At 41.0% G+C, this 23235-nt stretch overlaps 1 protein-coding gene across 1 annotated transcript in view; it reads left to right on the top strand.

Moving 5' to 3' along the window:
* LOC139319656 (F-box DNA helicase 1-like) overlaps positions 1–23235 on the top strand; it is a 65456-nt gene that overhangs the window by 36100 nt on the left and 6121 nt on the right. The window contains exons 17-19 of the mRNA XM_070947603.1: positions 18503–18616; positions 19009–19103; positions 22100–22234. Of these exons, the coding sequence (XP_070803704.1) occupies positions 18503–18616; positions 19009–19103; positions 22100–22234 (344 nt within the window). The remainder of the gene's footprint in view (positions 1–18502; positions 18617–19008; positions 19104–22099; positions 22235–23235) is intronic.

The following is a 23235-nucleotide window of genomic DNA, read 5'->3' as shown; positions in this document are numbered from 1 at the left end:
TAAAAGTATTTTTTTTCCTTCTATTAACAACTCAATTGCCAAATATCTTCCTTATTGATCTGCCCCAATTAATTTGGTTGATAAGTCTTTTCTCAAATATATCACTATTCCATTCTTTTTCTCCGGGGCAGACGCTACAAATTATATTCCCAATTTCGCATTTATCAAGTATTTCTGGTCATTTGTCCTTATGTGTGTTTCTTGCAAACAAATTATATCATTTTTAAATTGTTTCAAATAATGAAATATTTTCTTCCTTTTCTGAGGTGAATTTAGACCATTAACATTCCAGGTTAGGAACCTAAACGCCATCTTCAGGCTCTTGAAGCTTAGCAAGAACCGATTGAACTTCTTCTTGAAATTTCTTTTTCGGTCTCGTCCCTCCCAAGCTTCACTGCTTATGTTTGTACTTTCTTGTATCAGTGCCTGGGCTTGTTGCATCTTCAATTCTTTTCTTTTTTTTATTGAAAAGTTTTACAGAAGGTTTACATGTTTATTCCCCCCCCTTCCCTACCCCCCCTCCTCCTCCCCTCCCTTACCTTACCACCCCTCCCCCCACCCCTTCCCCTTCCCCTCCCCCCACCTCCCCCCCCCACTTCCCAGAACAAATTACAGGGTATAACATTCAACAATCATAATCCATCCTAATCTAAATAATTATAACATTCAGCATCTCTTATTCCTTCAATTCCCTAATTACCCTACTAACTTAATTTCCTAAAAACACACCAAACATCTACATAATTATTCATAACCTATCTGCAACTTCTTATTCCAGTATTTACTTTGGGTATAATCTATCCATCTTCTCCAGTCCCTTAAATATTTTTCATTTGAATATTCCTTCAAGTACGCCGAAATTTTTGCCATCTCCGCTAGGTTTGTTACTTTCATTGTCCATTCTTGGATTGCAGGTAGATCTTGCTTCTTCCAATATTGTGCCACCAACATCTTGCTGCAGTTAGTAAATTCAAAATCAAATTAGTCTCTATAACCATACAATCCGTAACTATACCCAGCAGAAACAACTGTGGTGTAAATTTTAACTTCTCTTTAAGAATATTTTGTAAAATCCACCAATTTTTTATCCAGAACGCTTTAACCTTTTTACATGTCCACCAAATATGAAAATATGTAGCATCTTCACAATCACATCTCCAACATTTTGGTTGTACATTCGGATACATACAAGATAGTTTTTTTGGATCTAGATGCCATCTATAAAACATTTTATAAAAATTCTCCCTTAAATTTTGCGCTTGTGTAAATTTCACATTTCTTACCCATATTTTCTCCCATGTTTCCATCATTATTGGTTGTTCAAAATTCTGCGCCCATTTTATCATACAGTCCTTAACTAGCTCTATTTCCGAGTCTATCTCTATCAATATATTATACAATCTTTTTATATGCATTAGACTTTGGTCTCTAATTTGTTTTATTAAATTTTCATCGCTTTGTATAATACCAATTTTCTGATCTTTTCTCCATCTGGCTTGTGGTTGTACATACTGAAACCAGGTTTGAATTATTTTCTCCTCTTTCAACACATTCAAAGGTTTTAGTTTTAATTTTAATATACCTCCCTCCATGTTGAGAATATCTCTATATGTAGTTACATCCTGTTTACTTTCTATACTCGTGTTCTCTATTGCTTGCCTGGGTACTGTCCATATAGGTATCTTCTCATTTAACTTATATTGATATTTCTTCCAAACACACAATAAAGCATTCCTCAATATATGACTCTTAAATGCTCTATCCACCTTTTGGTCATATACTAAATAAGGATGCCAACCGTAAACCAAATCATGCCCTTCAATATTCAAAATCCTTTCATTTGTTAAATTAATCCAATCACTAATTGCTGATAGAACAGCTGCTTCATAATATAATTTTAAATTGGGCATTTTCAGCCCTCCTCTTCCTCGTAAATCCTGCATTATTTTCAATTTTATCCTTGGATTCTTACCTTGCCATACAAACTTGTTAATAACTTTCTGCCATTCTTCCAGGTTGGCATCCTTTTTTAGTATTGGTATCATTTGAAAGAGGAATAAAAACTTAGGTAACACATTCATTTTTATAACTGCTATTCTACCTAACAAGGACAATTGTAGTTTTTTCCATTTATCCATTTCATCTTGTATTTTATGCCATAACAACTCATAATTATATTTATACAGTTTCCCATTAGAAGGTGCAATATGAACACCTAGGTACTTAACTTTTTTAACTATTTCACATCCCGTTACCCTTTGTAACTCCTCTTTTTGATTTATTGTCATATTTTTAACTATCATCTTTGTTTTTCCAACGTTTATTTTAAACCCAGACACTTGACCATACTGTTTAATTATATCCATCAAAACCTTTGCTGATTCCACTGGTTGAGTTAAGGTCACAACCAAATCATCTGCAAATGCCCGTACCTTATATTCATAATCTCTAACTTTAATTTCCTCTATCTCATCTATATTACGTATTCTATTCAACAACAATTCTAAAGTTAATATAAATAATAATGGTGATAAGGGGCATCCCTGCCTCGTACCTTTTTCAATTTTAAAAGTTTCTGTTAAACTGCCATTAACAATTATCTGAGCTGTCTGTTCTTGATATATTGCTTTTATAGATTGCATAAAGCAATTCCCAAATTGCATCCTATAAACCACTCTCAATAAAAATTGCCAATCCAATTGATCAAAAGCTTTTTCCGCATCTAGAAATATAAGCACTGCAGGGATTTGGTTGTTCCTTTCCAAATATTCCAATATATCAACAATTTGTCTTACATTATTTTTCATTTGCCTCCCTTGTATAAAACCAGATTGATCAGCATGAATCATTTTTTGCATTACTGACAATAACCTATTTGCCAATATCTTAGCAAATATCTTATAATCTGTATTCAATAATGATATAGGTCTATAATTCTTTGGTTGTGTCAAATCTTGATCTTCTTTTGGAATTAATGAAATAAAGGCTGTTTTCCATGAAGGTGGTACCCCTTCTCCCAGCTGTATTCTGTTAAACAATTCTTTAAGAGGTACAACCATTTCCGATTGTAGATATTTATAATACACAGCCGTTAATCCATCTGTACCAGGAGCCTTGCCAGTTTTTAACTGTTTAATTGCTAAGAGGATCTCCTCCTCTGTTATTAATTGATTCAACCGTTCTTTTTGTTCCTCTGTGACTATAGGAATATTCTGTCTATCCAAATATCTCTCTATATCTATGTCTTGTATTTTGTCTGCAGTAGACAACCTTGTGTAAAATTCTAAAAATGCCTTTTTAATCATATTTTGGTGATAAACCTCTTTACCTTTATACTCTATTTTCTCTATGGTACGAGATTTTTGTTTTTTCCTCAGCATGTATGCCAGCCATCTACCTGGTTTATTTGCATTACAAAAGGTATTATGTTTAGCATATTGTAAATTAGTTGCCACTTGATCTGAGAGTATCATATTAAACTGCCCTCGTAATAGTGTAATCTCTTCTTTAATTTTCTTATCCCCTGGGTTATGTATTAACACCTTTTCTTTTTTCTTAATCTCTTCTTCTAATTCCCTCCTTTTTTCTGTCTGGCTACGCCTATATGCATTATTCATATTTATCAAAACTCCTCTCATATATGCTTTACTAGCATCCCATACCATATCCATAGATGTTCCCTTATTCACATTAAAAACAAAAAATTCCTTCATTAATTTTTTACATTCTATCACGTTTTTCTCATATCTAAAAAGATTTTCATTCAACCGCCAAGATCTCCTAGACCTTTCCCCACACTCCAGTTCCATCCAAACTAGACTATGATCCGTTACAATTCTGGGACAAATCTTTGTCTTCTTTACCCTGGAAAAAAAATCATTTCTAATTAATATAAAATCAATTCTCAAAAAAGATTGATACCTATCTGAAAAAAATGTAAAATCTTGTTCTTTGTAATTCCGTTCACGCCAAATGTCTCTTAATTCCATATCCTCCATCATATCAAAAAAGGATTTAGGCAGTCTTGCTCGCAATTTAGTAGATTGTAAAAGTCTTTTCTTATCAATATTGGGGTCTATTACTCCATTCCAATCCCCCATCAAAATACATGAATTATAATTCCAGTGTAATAATTTTGTATGTATCAACTTATAAAATTTTTCTTGTTGTTGGTTAGGTGCATATATCCCCATTAAAAGTGTTTTCTTCCCTTCTATCAGTAACTCAATTGCCAAATATCTTCCTTGTTGATCTGCTTCAACTAATTTAGCCGTCAAGTCTCTTTTCAAATAGGTCACTATTCCATTCTTTTTTTCCGGGGCAGACGTGACAAAATGTGTTCCCAGTTTTGCATTTATTAAATATTTTTGATCAGTTATCCTTATATGTGTTTCCTGCAGGCATATTATATCATTTTTAAATTGTCTCAAATGGTGAAATATTTTCTTCCTCTTTTGTGGTGAATTTAAACCATTGACATTCCAGGTTAGAAACCTAGAAGCCATCTTCAGACTCTTGAAGCTTGGCAAGAGCCGCTTGGTAATCCTCTTGGAATTTCTTTTTCGGTCTTGCCCCTCCCACAGCTTCTGTACCTGTATTCACCTTTTCTTGTAATAAGGTCTGCTCTTGTAACATTTTTAGTTCTTGTTCTTTACGTTTAGTAACTGCTCTAGTTTGTCTTTGATCTTTAACTTCTTCTGGTTTTTCAACTATATCCCATGCTTGAACAGGACTTGAAAGTTGCAATAATTCCTCCTGCATACTCATGGCTGCACCTTCTGCTTGCTTCTGCAAATCCTCTTTCCTTTCCTCTGCTGCTTCTCTTCCCTTTTTAACTCCCATGAATGGAGGATATCCAGCCTTTAGTATGTTAGTGTAAAAATCTCTTGCTTTCCATATTGTATTAAGGCGATCATCTCTCTCCTCCATAATTCACCACTATTCCAACTGGGACTTCCCATCTGTATTGTATCTGTCGATTTCTGAGTTCATCTACCAAAAATGCAAAATCTTTCTTGGATTTCAACATTTTAGGTGGTATTTCTTTGAATACTGCAACTTCTTGTCCTGCCACTTGCAACTTGTTTTTATATGAGGCTTGTAAGATCTCATTCCTAATCCTTCTTGTAATGAAATAAATTACAATATCTCTTGGCAGTTTCCTTTGTCTGGCTATCCATGAATTAACGTGATATATCTGGTCAATTTGCCATTCAAGTTCCCCTCTGGATTCTCCTGTAAACTGTGCCAGAGCTTCCACAAAGATTTCTTTCAGATTTTCTTGAGGATCTTCTTTCAAGCCTCTTATTCTTACAGCTAATTCCATCATCTTATATTGTGTGAACATCACTTCTGCTTCTGTTTTATCAATCTTGGCTTGTGTATCGTCAAGTTTGCTGTTCAAAATCTCATTAGCTTGAGCCACCTTTTCAACTCTGTCTTCAACATAATTAACATGTTTTACCAACCCCTGAAGTGCAACCACTATATCTTCCCTAATATGTTTATTTCTTGTCTTAATTATGTCCTTCATTTCCTCCATTTGATCTGAGACTCCTTTAAATGCAAATGCAAGATCTTCTTTAAATCCTTCTTTAATTTCTTTCATGGCTTCCTGAAACATTTCAAGTGTTAATGTTTTGGCTTGTAATTGTGGTTGTGGTTGACTTTGTGTATCTACTGGGGGTAATAAAGCTTGCAGCCTGGAAGTCTGGGTGGGAGTGCTTCCCACACTCCCTGTCTTGAGCACCCCAGATTTCGTCTGTTTTGAAGTCATTTTGAAATCACTCTGTCTCAGAGTCAGTTCATAAAGCCAGTAAGGAAAAAAGAATCCAAAAGGTCTTTAAATCTTAAGTCCCAAAATCTAGAATACACAGTTAAATCCACAAAGTTTTGAGCAGGGCTAGTAGCTAAAAGGCGCTAATGAGTTAACAAGTCAATAAAGACTGCTTTCTTTTTTTTTTTTATTGTAAAAGTTTTACAATTACATTTTCACCCCATTTTCACCCCCCTAACCCACCCCAAACTCCCCAACCCCCCCTCCCTAACCCCTCCTAACCCTCCCCTCCCCCCCGGACTTCCATAGAATGTACCCCATTTATATAAAAAAACCCTTGAGCTCTAAACCCCTCCAACCCCCATATCATTTTTCGTCTTCACATAGTTCAAATATTTCTATCTTAATATAATATAATATAATACTATCAATAAAAAGCTATTTGATACTTCCTAGTTTGATATTTGTTCTGCACATAATCTATCCACTTTTTCCATTCACATTCATAAGTCTCTTGTGAGCGGTCTTTTAAATATGCTGAAATCTTCGCCATCTCAGCGAAACTGGCCATCTTCAAAGTCCATTCTTGAACAGTAGGCAAAGCTTCATTTTTCCAATATTTACCTATCAACAATCTCGCGGCTGTAATCATATACAAAATCAATTTTGTTTCATCCACTGTAAAACCCTTAGCTATACCCAATAAAAACAATTGTGGAGAAAATTGAATTTTTTTCTTCAAAACATTCTGCATGACCCACCAAATTTTTATCCAAAAAGCCTTAACTTTCTTACAGGTCCACCAAATATGATAATATGTAGCATCTGTACAATCACACCTCCAACATTTTGGCTGAACATTAGGGTACATACATGACAACTTTTTGGGATCTAAATGCCATCTATAAAACATTTTGTAAAAATTTTCCCTCAAATTCTGCGACTGTGTAAATTTAACATTCTGAACCCAAATTTTTTCCCATGTTTCCAACACCACTGGTTCTTCAAAATTTTGTGCCCACTTAATCATACAGTCTTTAACTAGTTCAGTTTCTGAGTCCCTTTCTAACAAAACATTATAAAGTCTTTTAATATGCATTGGACCTTTCTCTTTTATGTGTCTAACCAGTTCTTCCTCATGCAACATAATACCAATTTTTTGGTCCTCTTTCCATCTCAATTGTAGTTGATTATATTGAAACCAAGTTAAGTTAATCCCTTCGTCCAACAGGGTCTGTAGTGTCTTCAACTGCCATCTGCCCGCATCTGTAAAAAGAACCTCTTTGTATAAAAACCCCCCGAGTGACATTATATTTGTATTCCACATAATATGACCAAGATCCAGCCATAGCGGTATTTTATAATCCCATTTGAATCGGTGCTTCTTCCAAACGCTCATCAAAGAATCTCTAAGTATATGGCTTTTGAATACTTTATCCACTTTGTTATCATAGAATAAATAAGCATGCCATCCAAATTCAAGATCAAAACTTTCTATATTCAATATTCCAGTCTTTTTCCTTCCAAACCAATCACTTGCTGAAGTTAAAGCTGCTGCTTCATAATATAACTGTAGGTTTGGAAGTTTAAGACCTCCCCTTTCTAGAACATCTTGCATGATTTTCAGTTTCACTCTCGGTTTTTTCTCGTTCCAGACAAACTTATTCACTCCAGTTTGCCAGACTTTCAGTTGTTTATCACTTTTAAGCACCGGAATCATTTGAAACAAAAAAAGAAATCTTGGCAAAATGTTCATCTTAACTGCTGCTATTCTCCCAAGTAAAGACAGCTGCAGTTTTTTCCAAGTCTCCATATCTTTCTGTACAACTCGCCACAGTACTTCATAGTTATTTTGAAACAATTTAATGTTTGATTCTGCAACCTGAACTCCTAGATATTTAACCTTTGGTACAATCTCAAAACCTGCCTTATTTTGAAATTCATGTCGTCGATCTTGTGTCATATTTTTAACTATCATCTTAGTCTTTTTCTGATTCAATCTAAAACCTGATACTATACCATAATCTTGTATAATGTCTTTCATCTGGATTATTGATTCCATCGGCTGTGTTAGGGTAACAACCAGATCATCTGCAAATGCCCTTATTCTGTAATCCTCTTGCCTTATCACTATACCTTTCAAGTTATTCGAGTCCCGTATTGTGTTCAGCAAGACTTCTAGTGTTAAAATAAATAACAATGGGGATAACGGACAACCTTGTCTGGTCCCTTTTTCAATATTAAACTCTGATGTCAAACTTCCATTAATAATAATCTGTGCCTTTTGTTCTTGGTAAATTGCTGAGACCGCCTGTATAAATTGGTCTCCAAATCCCATTTTTCTTAAAGTCTTTAGTAGAAAATTCCAGTCCACTCTATCAAAGGCCTTCTCCGCATCCAAGAAAACCAGCACTGCAGAGATCTGTTTATTCTTCTCAAGATATTCCAATAAATCTATAACTTGCCTTACATTGTCCTTCATGTATCTGCCCTCTATAAATCCCGCTTGGTCATCATGAATCACCTCTTGGATTACTGGCATCAGTCTGTTGGCTAATACTTTTGCATAAATTTTATAGTCATTATTTAAAAGAGATGTTGGTCTATAATTTTCCGGTTTTTTAGGACCTACTTGTTCTTTTGGTATCAAAGTAATATATGCTGATTTCCATGATGGGGGTATTTTACCCCCTTGTTGTATATTGCAAAATAAATCTCTTAGTTGTTCCACCATTTCTGCTTGTAAAGTTTTATAATACACTGCAGTCAATCCATCTGTTCCAGGAGCTTTAGCTGTTTTCAATTGTTTAATTGCTGCGATTATTTCCTCAACTGTTATAGGATAGTTCATTCTTTCTTTTTGTTGGCTAGTAATTTTTGAGACTCTTTTCTCTTCTAGATATTTTTCTATAAGTCCATTCTGTATATCATCTTTAGCATATAATTTAGTATAGTAGTCTACGAAAACTTCTTTAATCAGTTTTTGATGAGAAATTTCTTTCCCTCCAATGTCAATACTCTCAATAGTCCGTAAACTCTGCTTCTTCCTTAAAGTGTAGGCCAACCATCTTCCCGGTTTATTAGCATTACAAAACGTATTATGTTTCGCATATTGTAAGTTTGTTGCAGCTTGCTCCGCCAGGAGCATTTGAAATTGATCTTTCAAAAGTTTTATAACACCAGATATTCTTTCATCTGTTGGGTTTTTAATGAGTAGCTGTTCCTTATTCTTTATTTCTACTTCCAGTTCGACTCTTTTCTTTTGTCGATTCTGTTTATGTTTAGAATTCATATAAATGAGTACCCCTCTCATATACGCTTTACTCGCATCCCATACAATTTCAATTGGGGTGCCCTTATGCAAGTTCATCTCAAAAAATTCCTTCATCTGTTTTTTAAGTTCTGTTATATTTTTTTCATATCTAAACAAATTTTCATTTAATCTCCATGACCTTCTCTCAGTCTTTCCCATCTCAATTTCTATCCATACAGAACTATGATCAGTTAAAGTTCTTGGAAATATCTTTGTTCTTTTTGTTTTAACAAGTAAATCGTCTGATAACAAGATAAAGTCAATCCTGGAAAAAGATCTATGTCTATCAGAAAAAAAAGTATAGTCCAATTCTTTTGGGTTATAGATTCTCCAAATATCTTTTAATTCCAAATCTTCTTTCATATCAAAAAAAGTCTGTGGTAATCTAATCCTTACTTTCGCCAAACTCTTTTTATCTAATTTAGAATCAATTACTCCATTCCAATCTCCCATTATTAAAATAGATCTGTAATCCCATTGCAATATTTTATCATGTAAAGTCTTATAAAAATGATCCTGTTGTTGGTTCGGAGCATAAATTCCAATCAGAAGAATTTGACCGTTTGCTGTATGCAATTCAATTGCGATAAACCTACCACCTTCATCTGCTTCTATAATTTTAGCAGACAATCTTTTGTTTACATAAATAACCACACCATTCTTTTTTTCCGAAGTTGAAGCTATAAAATGCATTCCTAATTTAGAGTTTATCAGATATTTATGATCTTGAGTTCGGATATGAGTTTCTTGTAGACAAAAGTGATAAGAAGCAATCTCAGCATGAGAGGGAACAACAGTCCAAGCAGATGGAATTAGTGGAAATGCAGGGAGCTGTTGGAGGAGGAGGCCTTATGGAGGAATCCCTGTTAGAATCTTCACCAATTTTGTCAACAAGAGATGCTGCTTTGGATCCAGCTCGGATCCCTGAAGTTAAGGACCAGCGTATAACTCGTGCAATTTCCAAGCAAATAAAAGAAAAACAACAACAAGAAAGTCAACATAAAACGGGAGCTAAAAACACCACACAAAGTGAAGCCATGGGGGGAGCAAGGCCGAAGACCTCAGAAGAAGCGAGGCAAGGCAGCTCATCGCTTCAGAAAGGTCAGGATGACAATTAGGCTTTTATCTTGGAATGTTAACGGATTAAATTCACCACAAAAAAGGAACAAGTTATTTACATATCTGAGACAATTTAATAATGATATAATTTGTCTACAAGAAACTCAATAAAGACTGCTTTCTTAACTTTCACTTTCGTCTCTTTGTATTAACAAGCCAGGAGCATCTTTTCCTCTTTCTATTCAGCCTCCGCTCTTGCAGGCTCGGAAAGAAACAGCATTCAGTGGAATTAAGGTATAGATACTTGCAATTATGTAGCCTCTGTCTTTATTCTGCCTGCTTCAGTTCTCAGTTTGTTTCAGTTTCTCAGCAGGAGCAGTCGCGGCGTTTTGCTCTGCCTTTTGGCAGAGGTGTCCCGACTTTGGAGCTTTTCCCAGGCTCCTGGGGAGCCCTCACCTTCCAAGCCCCAGAATTAATTCTAGGGCTCTAAGGGGGCTCTACCCTGCGCCTGGATGCTCTCTTCCCCCTCTTCTCCCGGGGGGGAAGGTTCTTCGCTGCTAGACAGCTGTTTTTGCGCTGTTCTAGCAGCTAACAAAGTCGCGGGGTTAACACTCCAAAAAGGGGCGTCTGCAACATCCTGCGGAGCCGCTGGAAGCCCCGCATCTTCAATTCTTGTTCCTTACGTTTGGTTACTGCTCTGGTTTGCCTTTGTTCTTTCCCGTCTTCTGCTTTTTCAATTATATCCCATGTTTGAATTGCACTTGAAAGTTGCAGTAGCTCATCTTGCATACTCATGGCACCACCTTGAGCTTGTGTCTGTAAGCCTTCTTTCATCCCCTCCGTTGCTTGTTTTCTCTTTTTGACTCCTGTAGATGGTGGGTATCCAGCCTTTAGTATGTTAGCATAAAAATCTCTTGCTTTCCAAATTGTATTAAGACGATATCTTTCTCCAGCATAATTTACCACTAATCCGACTGGCACCTCCCATCTATATTGTATCTGGCGATTTCTAAGCTCATCTACCAAAAATGCATAGTCTTTCTTGGATTTCAACATTTTAGGAGGAATTTCTTTGAATACTGCCAATTCCTGTCCTGCCACTTGTAACTTGTTTTTGTATGCAGCTTGTAAAATCTCATTTCTGATCCTTCTGGTGACAAAGTAAATTACAATGTCTCTTGGTAATTGTCTTTGTTTGGCTATCCACGAATTAACGCGATATATCTTGTCCACCTGCCATTCATACTCCTCTCTGATATCTCCTGTAAACTGTGCCAGGGCTTCCACAAAGATCTCTTTCAAGTTTTCTTGAGGATTTTCTTTCAGGCCTCTCACTCTCACTGCAAATTCCATTGACCTGTATTGTGTCATCATTAATTCTGATTCTGTTTTTTCCACCTTAGTTTGCACCTCTTGGAATTTATTATCCAAATTCTCATTAGCCAGATTAACTTCCTCAACTTTGTCTTCTAAATAATTAACATGCTTTACCAGTCCTTGAAGTGCAAAAACAATATCTTCTCTGATTTGTTTGTTCCTTGTTTTGATTAAGTCCTTAATTTCTGTCATTTCATCTGAAACCTCTTTAAATGCAAACGTAATTTCTTCTTTAATGTCTTCTTTAATTTGCCTCTGCATTCCTCTTAAGGCTTCTTGAAGCATTTCAGGTGTTAATTGTGGTTGTGTTTGAGCCTGTGTGTCAGCTGGGGCCAGTAAAGATTGCAACTTGGTGGTCTGAGCTGGGGAGCTGCCTGCGCTCCCAGCTGACTTAGTCACCCCTGGCTTTGTTTGCTTTGAAGCCATTTTAAATCTGCACAGAACTTAAAGTCTTAAAGTCAATTCAGTAAGCCAGAAATTCAAAAAGCAGAAAATAATTTAAATTCAAATCTTTAGCCTTTAACTAAGTCTTATTCTTAAGCCCCAAAGTCTTAGCTGTATTGAAAAGTCCAGAAATCTTTAATGGAGCTGAAGCTGACAGCTTTAACAAGTTAACAAGCGCTTCCTCTTTAAGTTTCACTTTCGCCTCTGTTAACAAGCCTGTTAACAAGCCAGCGCCATTTTTTTTTCCTTCAGCTTCTCCGCTGTTAAAGACTCGAAACGAAGCAGCACTCTGATGGAATTAAAGTAAAAATCCTTGCAATTTCTTGGTCTCCTGTCCTTGTTCCGCCTGCTTCAAAAATCAATTCTTTTCAGTTTGTTCGCAGGGATGGACGCTGCGTTTTGTTCTGCCCTAGGGCAGACGCGCCTCGGCTTTGGAGCAAGTATCCCAGGCTTCTTAGGGAGCTCTCACCCTCCGAGCCCCAGAATAATTTCTAGGGCACTTGGGGAGCTCTACCTTGCGCCTGGCTGCTCTTTTCCCCCTCTTCTCCCGGGGGGGAAGGTTCTTCGCCGCTAGACAGTGGATTTTTCGCTGTTCTAGCGGCTAACAAAGTTGCGAGGCTAGCGCTCCTTAAAGGAGTGTCCACAACGAAGCGGAGCCACTGGAAGTCTCCCCTTATGACTGTTTTTTTACAATTATGACCATTGCAGCATCCGGGGGGGGTGGGGGGTGGGGGTGGGGGGTCACGTGATTTACATTCAGACGCTTGGCAACTGGTTCACATTTATGACGGCTGAAGTGTCCCACGGTCACCTGATCCCCTTTTGCAATCTTCTGACAATCAAAGTCAATGGGGAAGCCAGATCCGCCTAACAACCATGTTGCTAACTTAATAACTGCAGTGTTTCACTTAACGGTGACAAGAAAGACTGTAAAATGGTCATAAAATTGGGGCAGACCTCACTTAACAGCTATTGTGCTCAGCAATGGAAATTTTAGGCTCAAGTGTGGTCGTAAATTGAGGACTACCTGTATAGGAATCTTTCCAGACTGCCAAGATTAGATAAGGCCCAAAGCCTTTTTGGGCTTTCCTCCGTGGTTTGTGTTTACATAGGGAGTCTAGGCCAGTGATGGTGAAACTTTTTGGCGTTGCGTGCCAAAAGTCCGAGCGCACTCCCGCTATCGCATGTGCCAGCACCCATAATGCAACGCGTGCCCCATTTGTGCATGCACACATGACCCCCCCCATGCATGCACCCCACACAGCGCATGCGTGTGCACCCCCACTTTTTCCAAGGGGGCCAGTGCACATCTTACCGGAGGACAACCAGATACCGAACTGTTCTCTGGCAAGACAGCTGTTTCCTGGCCAGCAGCAGCACTCTCGGCCCCGCCCCCTTGGCAGTGCCATGTGCCAGCTGGGGAAGCTCTGAACACACGGCCTTACCTTGGCTCTTCCCCACTGGGTGCTGGGTGCTGGGCTTCCCGGCCCAGAAGCAAGGGGGTGGTGGTGGCAAGGATGGGCGAGCCGGGGCTTCCTTGTCTCCCCGCATGAGCAGGCTTCTGACATGGCCCAGGCATCGTGGGGGGGGGTTTGAAGCCCCGGCACACCTATCCTTTCCGCTGCCACCCCATCGCCCCGCCACTGGCACTTCTCACACTACTGCTTCCCTCTCAGTGGCAGGAGCAGCTGGCGGCAGGCTTCAATCCCTCCCCCGGAGGCCTGAAATGCAATGTACTTTTTTGGCCTCCGCACGCCCTATTTTTGGATTTGGAGAGGAAAGAGTTTTTGGGCAGCAGCACTGAGATCCCCTCCCCGAATCAAAAAAGTGCCCTGCGTTTCAGGCGGCAGATCTGGCCAGGAGGAAAGAGAAGGTGAGTCTGCAGAGAAGGAGGAGGAAGGCGCGCGGTTCTGCAATGTGCATTGGAGAACCATGGAGGAAAGCCTTTTTGGGTAGCAGCGCTGTGATCCCCTCCCCGAATCCACCCGAAAAGGCTTTCCTCCTTGGTTCTCTGGTGCACATTGCAGAACCGCGCACCTTCCTCCTCCCTTTCAGCAGACTCACCTTCTCTTTCCCGCTGGGCCAGGAGCAGAAGCCAACCACCCTCCAGCTGGGTTGTCTGAAGAAGGAGCAGGCAGGGTGGCTAGCCGCCTTCCTTTATGCCCCCTGCACAGCACCCAAAACTGTGATGCTCTTGTTTTGCCTGCGTATGCCCGGTTTTTGGATTTGGAGAGGAAATCCCCTCCCCGAATCAAAAAAGTGTACTACGTTTCAGATGAGAGATCTGGCCAGGAGGAAAGAGAAATTGAGTCTGTGGAGAAGAAGGAGAAGGGCACACGGCCAGCCACGCCCCCCGTTCTTGGATTTGCCAAAAAATGCTTTCCTCTGTGGTTCTCCGGTGCACTTTGCAGAACCATGCGCCTTCCTTCTCCTTCTCCACAGAAGCCAGATCCTGGTCAGATCCGCCACCTGAAACACAGTGCACTTTTTTTTTTGCTGGGCATATGCAGGCAAAACAAGAGCACCACAATTTCAGGTGCTGTGCAGGGGGCGTAAGGCAAGGCAGCGAGCTGCCCTGCCTGCCCCTTCTTCAGACACCCATGTGGAGGGTGGTTGGCTTCTGCTCCTGGGCCAGGAGGAAAGAGAAGGTCTCTGCGGAGAAGGAGGAGGAAGGCGCACGGCTCTGCAGTGTGCATTAGAGAACCAAGGAGGAAAGCCTTTTCGGGTGGATTCGGGGAGGGGATCGCAGCGCTGCTGCCCAAAAAGGCTTTCTTTTATGGTTCTCCAATGCACATTGCAGAACCGTGCGCCTTCCTCCTCCTCCGCAGACTCACCTTCTCTTTCCTCCTGGCCAGATCTGCTGCCTGAAATGCAATGCACTTTTTTGATTCAGGGAGCGGATCACAGCGCTGCCGCCAGAAAACCCTTTCCTCCCTGAATCCAAAAATGGGGCGTGCAGAGGCCAAAAAAGTGCATTGCATTTGAAGCCTCTGGGGGAGGGATTGAAGCCTGATGCCGGCTGCTCCTGCCATTGAGAGGGAAGCTGTAGCGTGAGAAGCGCCGGTGGCAGGGGCGATGGGGTGGCAGCGGAAAGGATAGGCATGCCGGGACTTCAATCCCCCCTCCAGGTCTGAGGCCATGCTACAAGCCTGCTTGTGTGGAGAGACAGGGAAGCCCCAGCTCATACGGAGATGTGGCAGGCTTTATACTGAACAAAACTAAAACCGAAGTACTGATTAAGAACACAACTGAGAGTCAGAAAAATGAGATAGAAGAAATATTAGGACTACAGGTTGCCAAAAAAATTAAATACCTAGGAATTTGGATTACATCAAGATGTACGACCTTAAAAGAGGACAACTATACCCCCTTAATTAGAAAAATGAAACAAGACCTTGACAGATGGAAGAAAATAAGATTGTTACTTTTGGGTAAGATAGCCGCAATTAAGATGAATATTCTCTCCCAAATATTATTTTTATTCCAAAACATACCGGTGAATTTAGATAAAAAGTTTTTTTCAGAATTAGATAAAATTACCAGAGAATTTATATGGGAGGGGAAGAAACTGAGGTTTTCTATTAAAATTTTAAGGGGCAAAAGAGATATAGGTGGATTTGGGCTCCCCAATTGGGAAATATATTACAGGGCAGCTAAACTAGTCTGGATAAGAGATTGGATCACCCTGGAAAATGAGAGGATTTTAACCCTAGAAGGCCACGATTTACAAAAAGGGTGGCATACCCACATTTGGGAGGTAGAGAAGAAAAGGAAGACATATTTTCATAGACATAAAATTAGAGACTCATTGATACAAACATGGACCCCGATTAGGCAAAGATATTACAAAAAAGTCCCAAGTTGGCTCTCAACGATGGAGGCCCTGATCTACCCCAATAGATGGGGAATGGAGAAAATGGGCAGGTACAAAGATATTTTAGATGAAGGAGGGAATCTTAAATCAAATGATACTTTAAGAGAGCAAGGAATAACTTTAGATTGGTGGACCTATTTACAAATAAAATCTAGATACCAGAAAGACAAAGAACAGCTTAGAATTTGGCTTAGAATTTGGACCAAATGGATTGGATAAAGTCCTGATGGGAACGGGTAAAAAGATTTTGGCTAAACTATATAATTATTTATTAGATGACGATAAGTCCGAGGATATAACAAAGAATCAAATAAATGCATGGGAGAAAAATATTGGACGAGATGTAAATTTTGGGGAAGGGGAGGAGGCATGGAATAGGAACCTTAAATTGACCAGAGCGGCGACATACAAGGAAAACCATTACAAAATGTTCCATAGATGGTATTTAGCCCTGGCCAGACTAGCAAAGATATACCCTAATATACACCCCAATTGTTAGAAATGTGGCCATGGTCAAGGCACCTTCTTTCACATGTGGTGGACATGCCTGGAAGCGAAAGGATATTGGAGTAAGATTAGGAGATGGTTATACGAAATAATTGGTGAAGATATTGAATTAACACCAGAGATATTTCTCCTGGGAATAGTAAAGAAGCCATACGGAAAGGAAAAGATTCATTTAATGATTCATATAATTACAGCCTCTAGACTGGCATACGCACAGTACTGGAAAGAGAAAACCCAGCCACCAGAAGAGTTTATAATTAGGAAAATACTGGAGTGCGCAGAGATGATTAAATTAACTCATGAATTAAATGATGATGATAAGTCAGATTATTATATTGAGTGGGAAAGGTGGTATAAATGGACGCATGATAAAATGAAAGAAAGACCAAAGGGTGTGTTAAATAACGGTAAAAAGTAATTCGAAATTATCACCAGAATATTATTTCTGTATATCAGAATCAATTGCCTCCAGAGATAAGGAGAATCCAAGACCTCGGTGCCTTCCGCCGTGCCCTTAAAACCTTCCTTTTCCAGCAAGCCGGGCTGGCCTAATTTTTTTAAGTGTTTTTAAGTGTTTTGTTTATTGTTTTTAATTAATGGGGCCAAATTTATATATGTATATTTTAACTGTATTTTAATATTTGTACTTGATGTTTTTACTTGTCTGTTCACCGCCCTGAGTCCTCAGGGAGAAGGGCGGTATACAAATTTAAAATAAAATAAAAATAAAATAAAAAATATAGTTAAAACACTGCACATCTGATGTTAATTGAAAATGTTAATATATTTATGTTTTTTTTTTTAAAACTCAATAAAGTTTTCCAAAAAAAAAAGGGAAGCCCCGGCTCGCCCATCCTTGCTGCCACCACTCCCTCGCCCCCGGGATTGATGGTTCTTGCATTGCCGCTTCCCTGGCAGTGGCAGGAGCAGCTGGCAGGGCAGAGAGGGCGGCGGCAGGCCGTTCGCACTGGCTAAGAGGCAGCCGGGGCTCCTTCTCCTGCCAGCCTCGCACTCCGGACGGCGTACAGTCATACCTGGTCTCCCCCTGTGGCAGCCCACGTGGATCCCAGGTAGTGCAGCTTCAGAGCCTTTCCTCGCAGCGGTGGTGGCGGTGACAAGGCAAGCAGGCGGGCGGGCGGGCACAAGGGAGCGACTGGCAGCAGTGCTCCTTGCTGGCAAGGGGTGGATGTCCCGGAGCTGCATGCGGGTGACGACGGCATGGCCGGTGCACACCCATGCTAAGAGCATGCTTTCAGCTGACTGCTTCCGCACATGCGAAGGTCAGCTGATCATCGCACGCCCATGCACAACAGTAACCAGCAGACTAGTTGGCTGGTGCGTATGCATGCCTCGGAAGAGGAATGGGTGATGCTGCGCGTGCCAGGCAACATGGCTCTGCGTGCCACAGGTTCACCATCACGGGTCTAGGGTAATTCCTCGTTTGAGCCGTTACCCGACTGGTTGCTTTCTAACATTAAAGCCAGGTAAAATTGGGATTCAAATGGGATCTTTGGAGGAAAAAAACATCTGTATGAGCTCAACTGATGATGTTCCCTAGTTGGGTCATGAAATGTCTGCAAGAAAACACCCAAGCCCAAAGATCACCCAGGACCAGGGGTGAAATGCTACCGGTTCGGGCAAACTGATAGCGGCAGGTTCGGAGAACTGGTGGCGGCAGCATGAGGGTCCACCCACCCCCTGGATGTCGTTACTTCCTGGTTTTAACCAGGAAGTAACCTGGTTTTGACCCTCTGTGCATGTGCAGAAGGCTTTGTGCAAGGTGTGCACAGTTCCGAACCGGTAGGGAAGGTAAATAGATTTCACCCCTACCTAAGACCTCTTCCTCATCCTCCACAAAACCCATTTGGTTCTAGCACTGATGATATCACCTAGTTGGGTCGTGAAAGGTCTGCAAGAATACCACCAAGCTCAGAGAGCAGAAGGGCCACTGAATCTCTGTCCAGTCCTGACTTCAGGTCACTTTGGAGTAAAGTGGGAACGGAATGGACCCATTCTTATTCTGAGCATCGGTGGAGCTTCAGGCTGGAGAAGGCTTCCAGGCCCCCCTTTCTCTGAGATCTCTGCTGCTCGTGAAAAGCTTTAGAAATGAGCTGTTACGGGTCTCACGGCTTCTCCTCTCTCTGTGTTTTAGATTACATCCTAGGGACTGTGGAAGAGGCCAAAGGGCTGGAATTTGACACCGTCAAAATTGATAATGTATTACTGAACAGTCACCATTATCGGACGTGGTATCTGGACCGAACTGGTGAGCATAACTTACTTACTCCCTCCCCTCCCTCCTTCCCTCTATCATCCTCCTCCTTTCCTTCTCCCTTCCTCCCTCCCCTCCTCCTATCTTTATCATCTTCCTCCCTCTGTCCTTTTTCTTTTTTTTCACCTCCCTTCTTCCCTTTCATCCATCCATCCTTTCTTCCATCCATTACCCTCCCTCCCTTTCTCTCCTTTTGAGGGAAGCCCTGATAGCAATATCTAATCAACAATGGAACACCTCCCTTTCTTGGTGGCTGGGATGGAACACCACTCGGTGCTCAAGAGTTCTGATGTGTATTTGGAACAGATCTGTTCAAAGAATTCCCATTAAACTCTGTTTTTCCTTTTCCCTCCTTCTCTCTTAATCTCTCCCACTCATTCCGGAAGATGAGTGGAATTTGCTGTACGTCGCTGTCACTCGAGCCAAGAGGCGTCTCATCCTGCCAACGCATTTTACTGACTTCCTAAACAAACAGACCAAGGTGATTTAAAGCTATTCACAACGCAGCTAGTCCTTGACTTCATTTAGTGACTGTTCAAGCTTACAGTGGCACTGAAAAAAGGGACTTCACACTAATGATGATTCCATCATCCCCATGATCAAAACCTGGACACTTAGCAACTGACTCGTATTTATAACTGTTGCCGTTTCCCGGGGTCCCCTTTTGTGACCTTCTGACAAGCCAAGTCAAGGGGGAAGCCAGATTCACTTAACAACCATGTCACTAACTTAACAACTGTGGTCATTCACTTAGCAATGGTGGTGGGAAAGGTGGGAAAATGGAGTAAAACTCACTTAACAAATGTCTCACTTAGCCACAGAAATTTTGGGGTTGTGGTCGTAAGTCGAGGACTACCGTGTTTCCCCGAAAATAAGACAGGGTCTTATTTTCTTTTCAACCCCAAATTAAGGGCTTGGCCTTATTATCGGGTGTGTGTGTGTGTCTTATTATTTTGGGGGTGCAGGAGGCAGTGAGCATGGGACTGGATGTTCTGTCCCCGTACCAAGCACACACCCAACCAGCCAGCCGAGGGTTAAATAAACTCTTCAAACACACAACGTCAGTGATAAGGAACTTGGCAGCAACTCCGTGGCTGCCTGCCAAGAGCTTTCACTCCGATAACACAGACAAAAATACACACAGTTTGAATAGTCCAGTTCGTAATTAAATCCACAGCAAAATAGGTGTTGTGTCCGAAGGCGCAAAGTGCTTCGCCAGAGATTAGCTTTGTCCGTCAAAGAGTCGGAATGGCCACCACACTCCCTTTTATAGCCTGTGGGGTGTGGTCCAGTGACTCAGCTAATCTCTGGCACGCCTTCCCCTCTGCTGCGCACGCTTCTCCCTGCGCCTCTGGCGAGGGTCCAGCCAGCACTTATCTCCTTCATCGCTGTCCACCTGTGGCTGCAGGGACGTGCTTGGCTCTGAGCCTATCGTTTGGCCTTCGGTGTCCTCCGGAGGCATTGCCAGAGAGGAGGGTCCTGGAGAGGGAGGCCTGGCCGTCTCCTCTCCTTCATGTTCGGAGCCTTCTTCCTCCGATAAGATAGGCTCGGAGGACGGAGCCACAACACTGGATGTCCCATCGCCGCCCCTCCCTGTTTTTCGTGCCGGCTGAGCGGCTGGCTGCCACTACCCTGACATCTCCTGCCACCGCCGCTGCCTCGTGGAGCAGGACTCTGCAAAGCTTGTTGTGCCGTTGCGTGCATAAACTGCAGCACTGCCGTGAGCTTCATCGTATCGGCACAGCTGGCATCCTGCTGCTCACGGCTGCACCGGTATGTCGAACCTTCATGTATGCAACAGCACAAGCCTTGCAGAGTCCTGTTCCACGAGGCGGCAGCGGCACAACAAGTCTCACAAAGACTCATTTCTGGCAGGTGGGGCAGGGGAGAAGCGAGATGCGTGGAGCGAGACATGGTCCCCTTGCTGTCTCTTCTCCCCTCTCCAGGCATGGCATGGCAGGGCTCCTGCCCCTTGCTTAGCCCCCTGCCCGCTTTAGGGATGCAATTTGGGGGTGGCAGGTGGGGCAGGCGAGAAGTGAGATGCACGTTTTACCTTTCCAGTTCCGTTGCCGTTCCTTGTCATCGTATCCAGGGAAACACGTTGTAAAAAAACCCAACCTTTTTGCGAGTTCAATCAAACTTCTCAAACTCGCGAGAAGTTTTCTTTTACAGCCGGTTTCTCTGGACACAACGACGAGGAACGCGACGGAGCTAGAAAGGTAAGACATGCGCCCGCTTCTCGCCCACCCCGACTGCCACCCCCAAATTATATTCCTAAAAGGGGTGGGTGTGAAGTTTCCGAAAGATGCCCTAATTAATTCAAGAGCCACGAGCCAAACTTCAAAAGAAATACAGTTCATTTAATAGGAGCACCATTTTGGCAATATTCAGAACTAATCCCACGTAGATTTACGTTCCCCTCTGACCCTGTCTCTCCCTTCCTCCCTGGCCATGTCATAAATCACATTCTCCAATTAACCACTTTGGCTGGCTGGGAAACCCAAAACTCCCCTACTGATTGCATAGAAAGGCTTCTGTGGAATGTAGTTTCAGTTAGGGAAATCAATCAGCTCCATCAGTTCTCTCTCCTTCCTGCTCATGGCAACTTGAAAGCTTTGCAAGTTGACAGCAGGTAGCTAAGCAAGAGGCAGGAATGGGGCACGAGGCGCGTCGCTGGCCTTCTGTTCTTTTTGCGGCGGCCATCAGCATTACTGGTAGGCACAGTAAAGGCGTGTGGGGTGCATGGGACATGTTCCCCCCACCTTTCCCCCCTCCCTCCGGCCTCACCTCCTCATCTCATGGTGTTTGCGTGGCAAGCAACCACAGGAAATGGCGGGACCAGCTGCGCATATGTGTAAGTAGTTGGTGGGGGGGTCTTATTTTGCCGGGGGGGGTGTCTTATTTTATCTCATGCGCTGAAAAGCCTGATTGGGCTTATTATTCGGAGAGGTCTTTGTTTCAGGGAAACACGGTACCTGTATTCAGTGGTGAAATGTAAAATTTGTTACTACCAGTTCTGTGGGCGTGGCTTGGGGGGGTAATGTGACGGTGGGCGTGGCCAACTTTTTTTTTTTTTTTTAACTTTTAAAAGCATTTTTTCTATAACCTCTTTGGCCGAGGTTGTAGAAAAAATGCTTTTAAAAGCCTCTGACGATCCTAGCTGAGTTGCACGATCCTCAGAGGCTTTTTTTTTTACTTTTAAAAGGATTTTTTCGGCCAAAGGGGTTGTAGAAAAAAATGCTTTTAAAAGTTAAAAAAAAAAGCCTCTGATGATCCCGCGGCTCAGCTGGGCATGGGGGAGGGGCAGGGATTTTTGCTACCGGTTCTCCGAATCACCCGCTACCATCGCTACCGGATCAGGTGATCCGGTCTGAACTGGGACCATTTCACCCCTGCCTGTATTCCAATGCTCAGGAAGGAGCCCCTTGGTTTCCTAGCTGGCTAAGCGCTTCTGGTCTTGCTTGTTTTTTGCCCAAGGAGTCCGGTTTGTCTGTCCGGTTTGAATTATCTACCACACTCTCCAATACGACACCACCGGACTGTGTACACTGCGGAGTGCCCATCCCAGCGGATCCTGTGCTAATCCTGAAAAGGATAAATCATCCTTTTGGAGTACGTATCTTCTTTTATTTTATTTTTTTACAAAACGTTTTTTTTAATTTTTTTCCCAAACATACAAATCACATCTTTTCGGAACAGAGCTTTGATCCGGTCATCAATTTGTTCATTTTTTTGTCATCTTTAACAACATTTTATCTATTCTATTTTGCCATAATAATTATTTCTTAATCGTAAATCACATATTTAACTAATACCATTTTTTAAAAAAATAACACATATTTACTTGATCAAAACAATTACACTGTTAATCCCAGTGTACTCATCTTTATTTTTCTCACTGTTAATCCCAGCGTAATCATCTTTTACTTTTGTAGATATGTTATTAAAATATTCAAATTATAACAATTGTTGTAGGTATTTAAACAATATCCCAATTATTATAACCATCAGTTTTCTCAAGTGGTACTTTCTAACATCTTAATAAAAAATTAGTGCATTATATCCATTGCTATATTTTCTTTTAACATGTCTATTTTCCATATATTTTAGCTTCAATCCCTATTTCATTTCTAAATGCCTGTAACATATTTCTTCTCATATTTGTTAATCTCAATATAGTCATTTTATAAATCCAAGTCCTGGACTTTTTTAATTTCCTTAATATTTTCCAACCTTTTATTCTTTTATCATTTACTATTATGATAAATAATATAATGATGATTACCCATATAATCATCATTATATTACTGTTAATCTCAATATAATCTCTAGAGACCTCCTTTTTATTGTTACTATTCACATGTTCAATTATTTATTCATATTTAATCACAATGTCTTTATCTTCTTTATTTTCCACTTCTATATCTTATTTCTCCATCTTCATTTTCTTGTCCACTCGTGTATACTCCATTTCAATTTTTATATCCTCGAATTTTTGTCCTCTATGCAGCATTGTAGTTATTTCTCTTATTTCCATTCTCCAAGTCAAATAATTATTCCAATTATGAAAGTTCCGTTGTATTCCCTTCTATTACTTTTTTTAATTCTCCAAA

This window comes from Pituophis catenifer, unplaced genomic scaffold (genome assembly GCF_029215685.1).
Source record: "Pituophis catenifer annectens isolate HBS135680 unplaced genomic scaffold, rPitCat1.0.hap2 SCAF_7, whole genome shotgun sequence".
Taxonomy (NCBI): domain Eukaryota; kingdom Metazoa; phylum Chordata; class Lepidosauria; order Squamata; family Colubridae; genus Pituophis; species Pituophis catenifer.
This window is presented reverse-complemented; position numbering and strand designations above follow the sequence as displayed.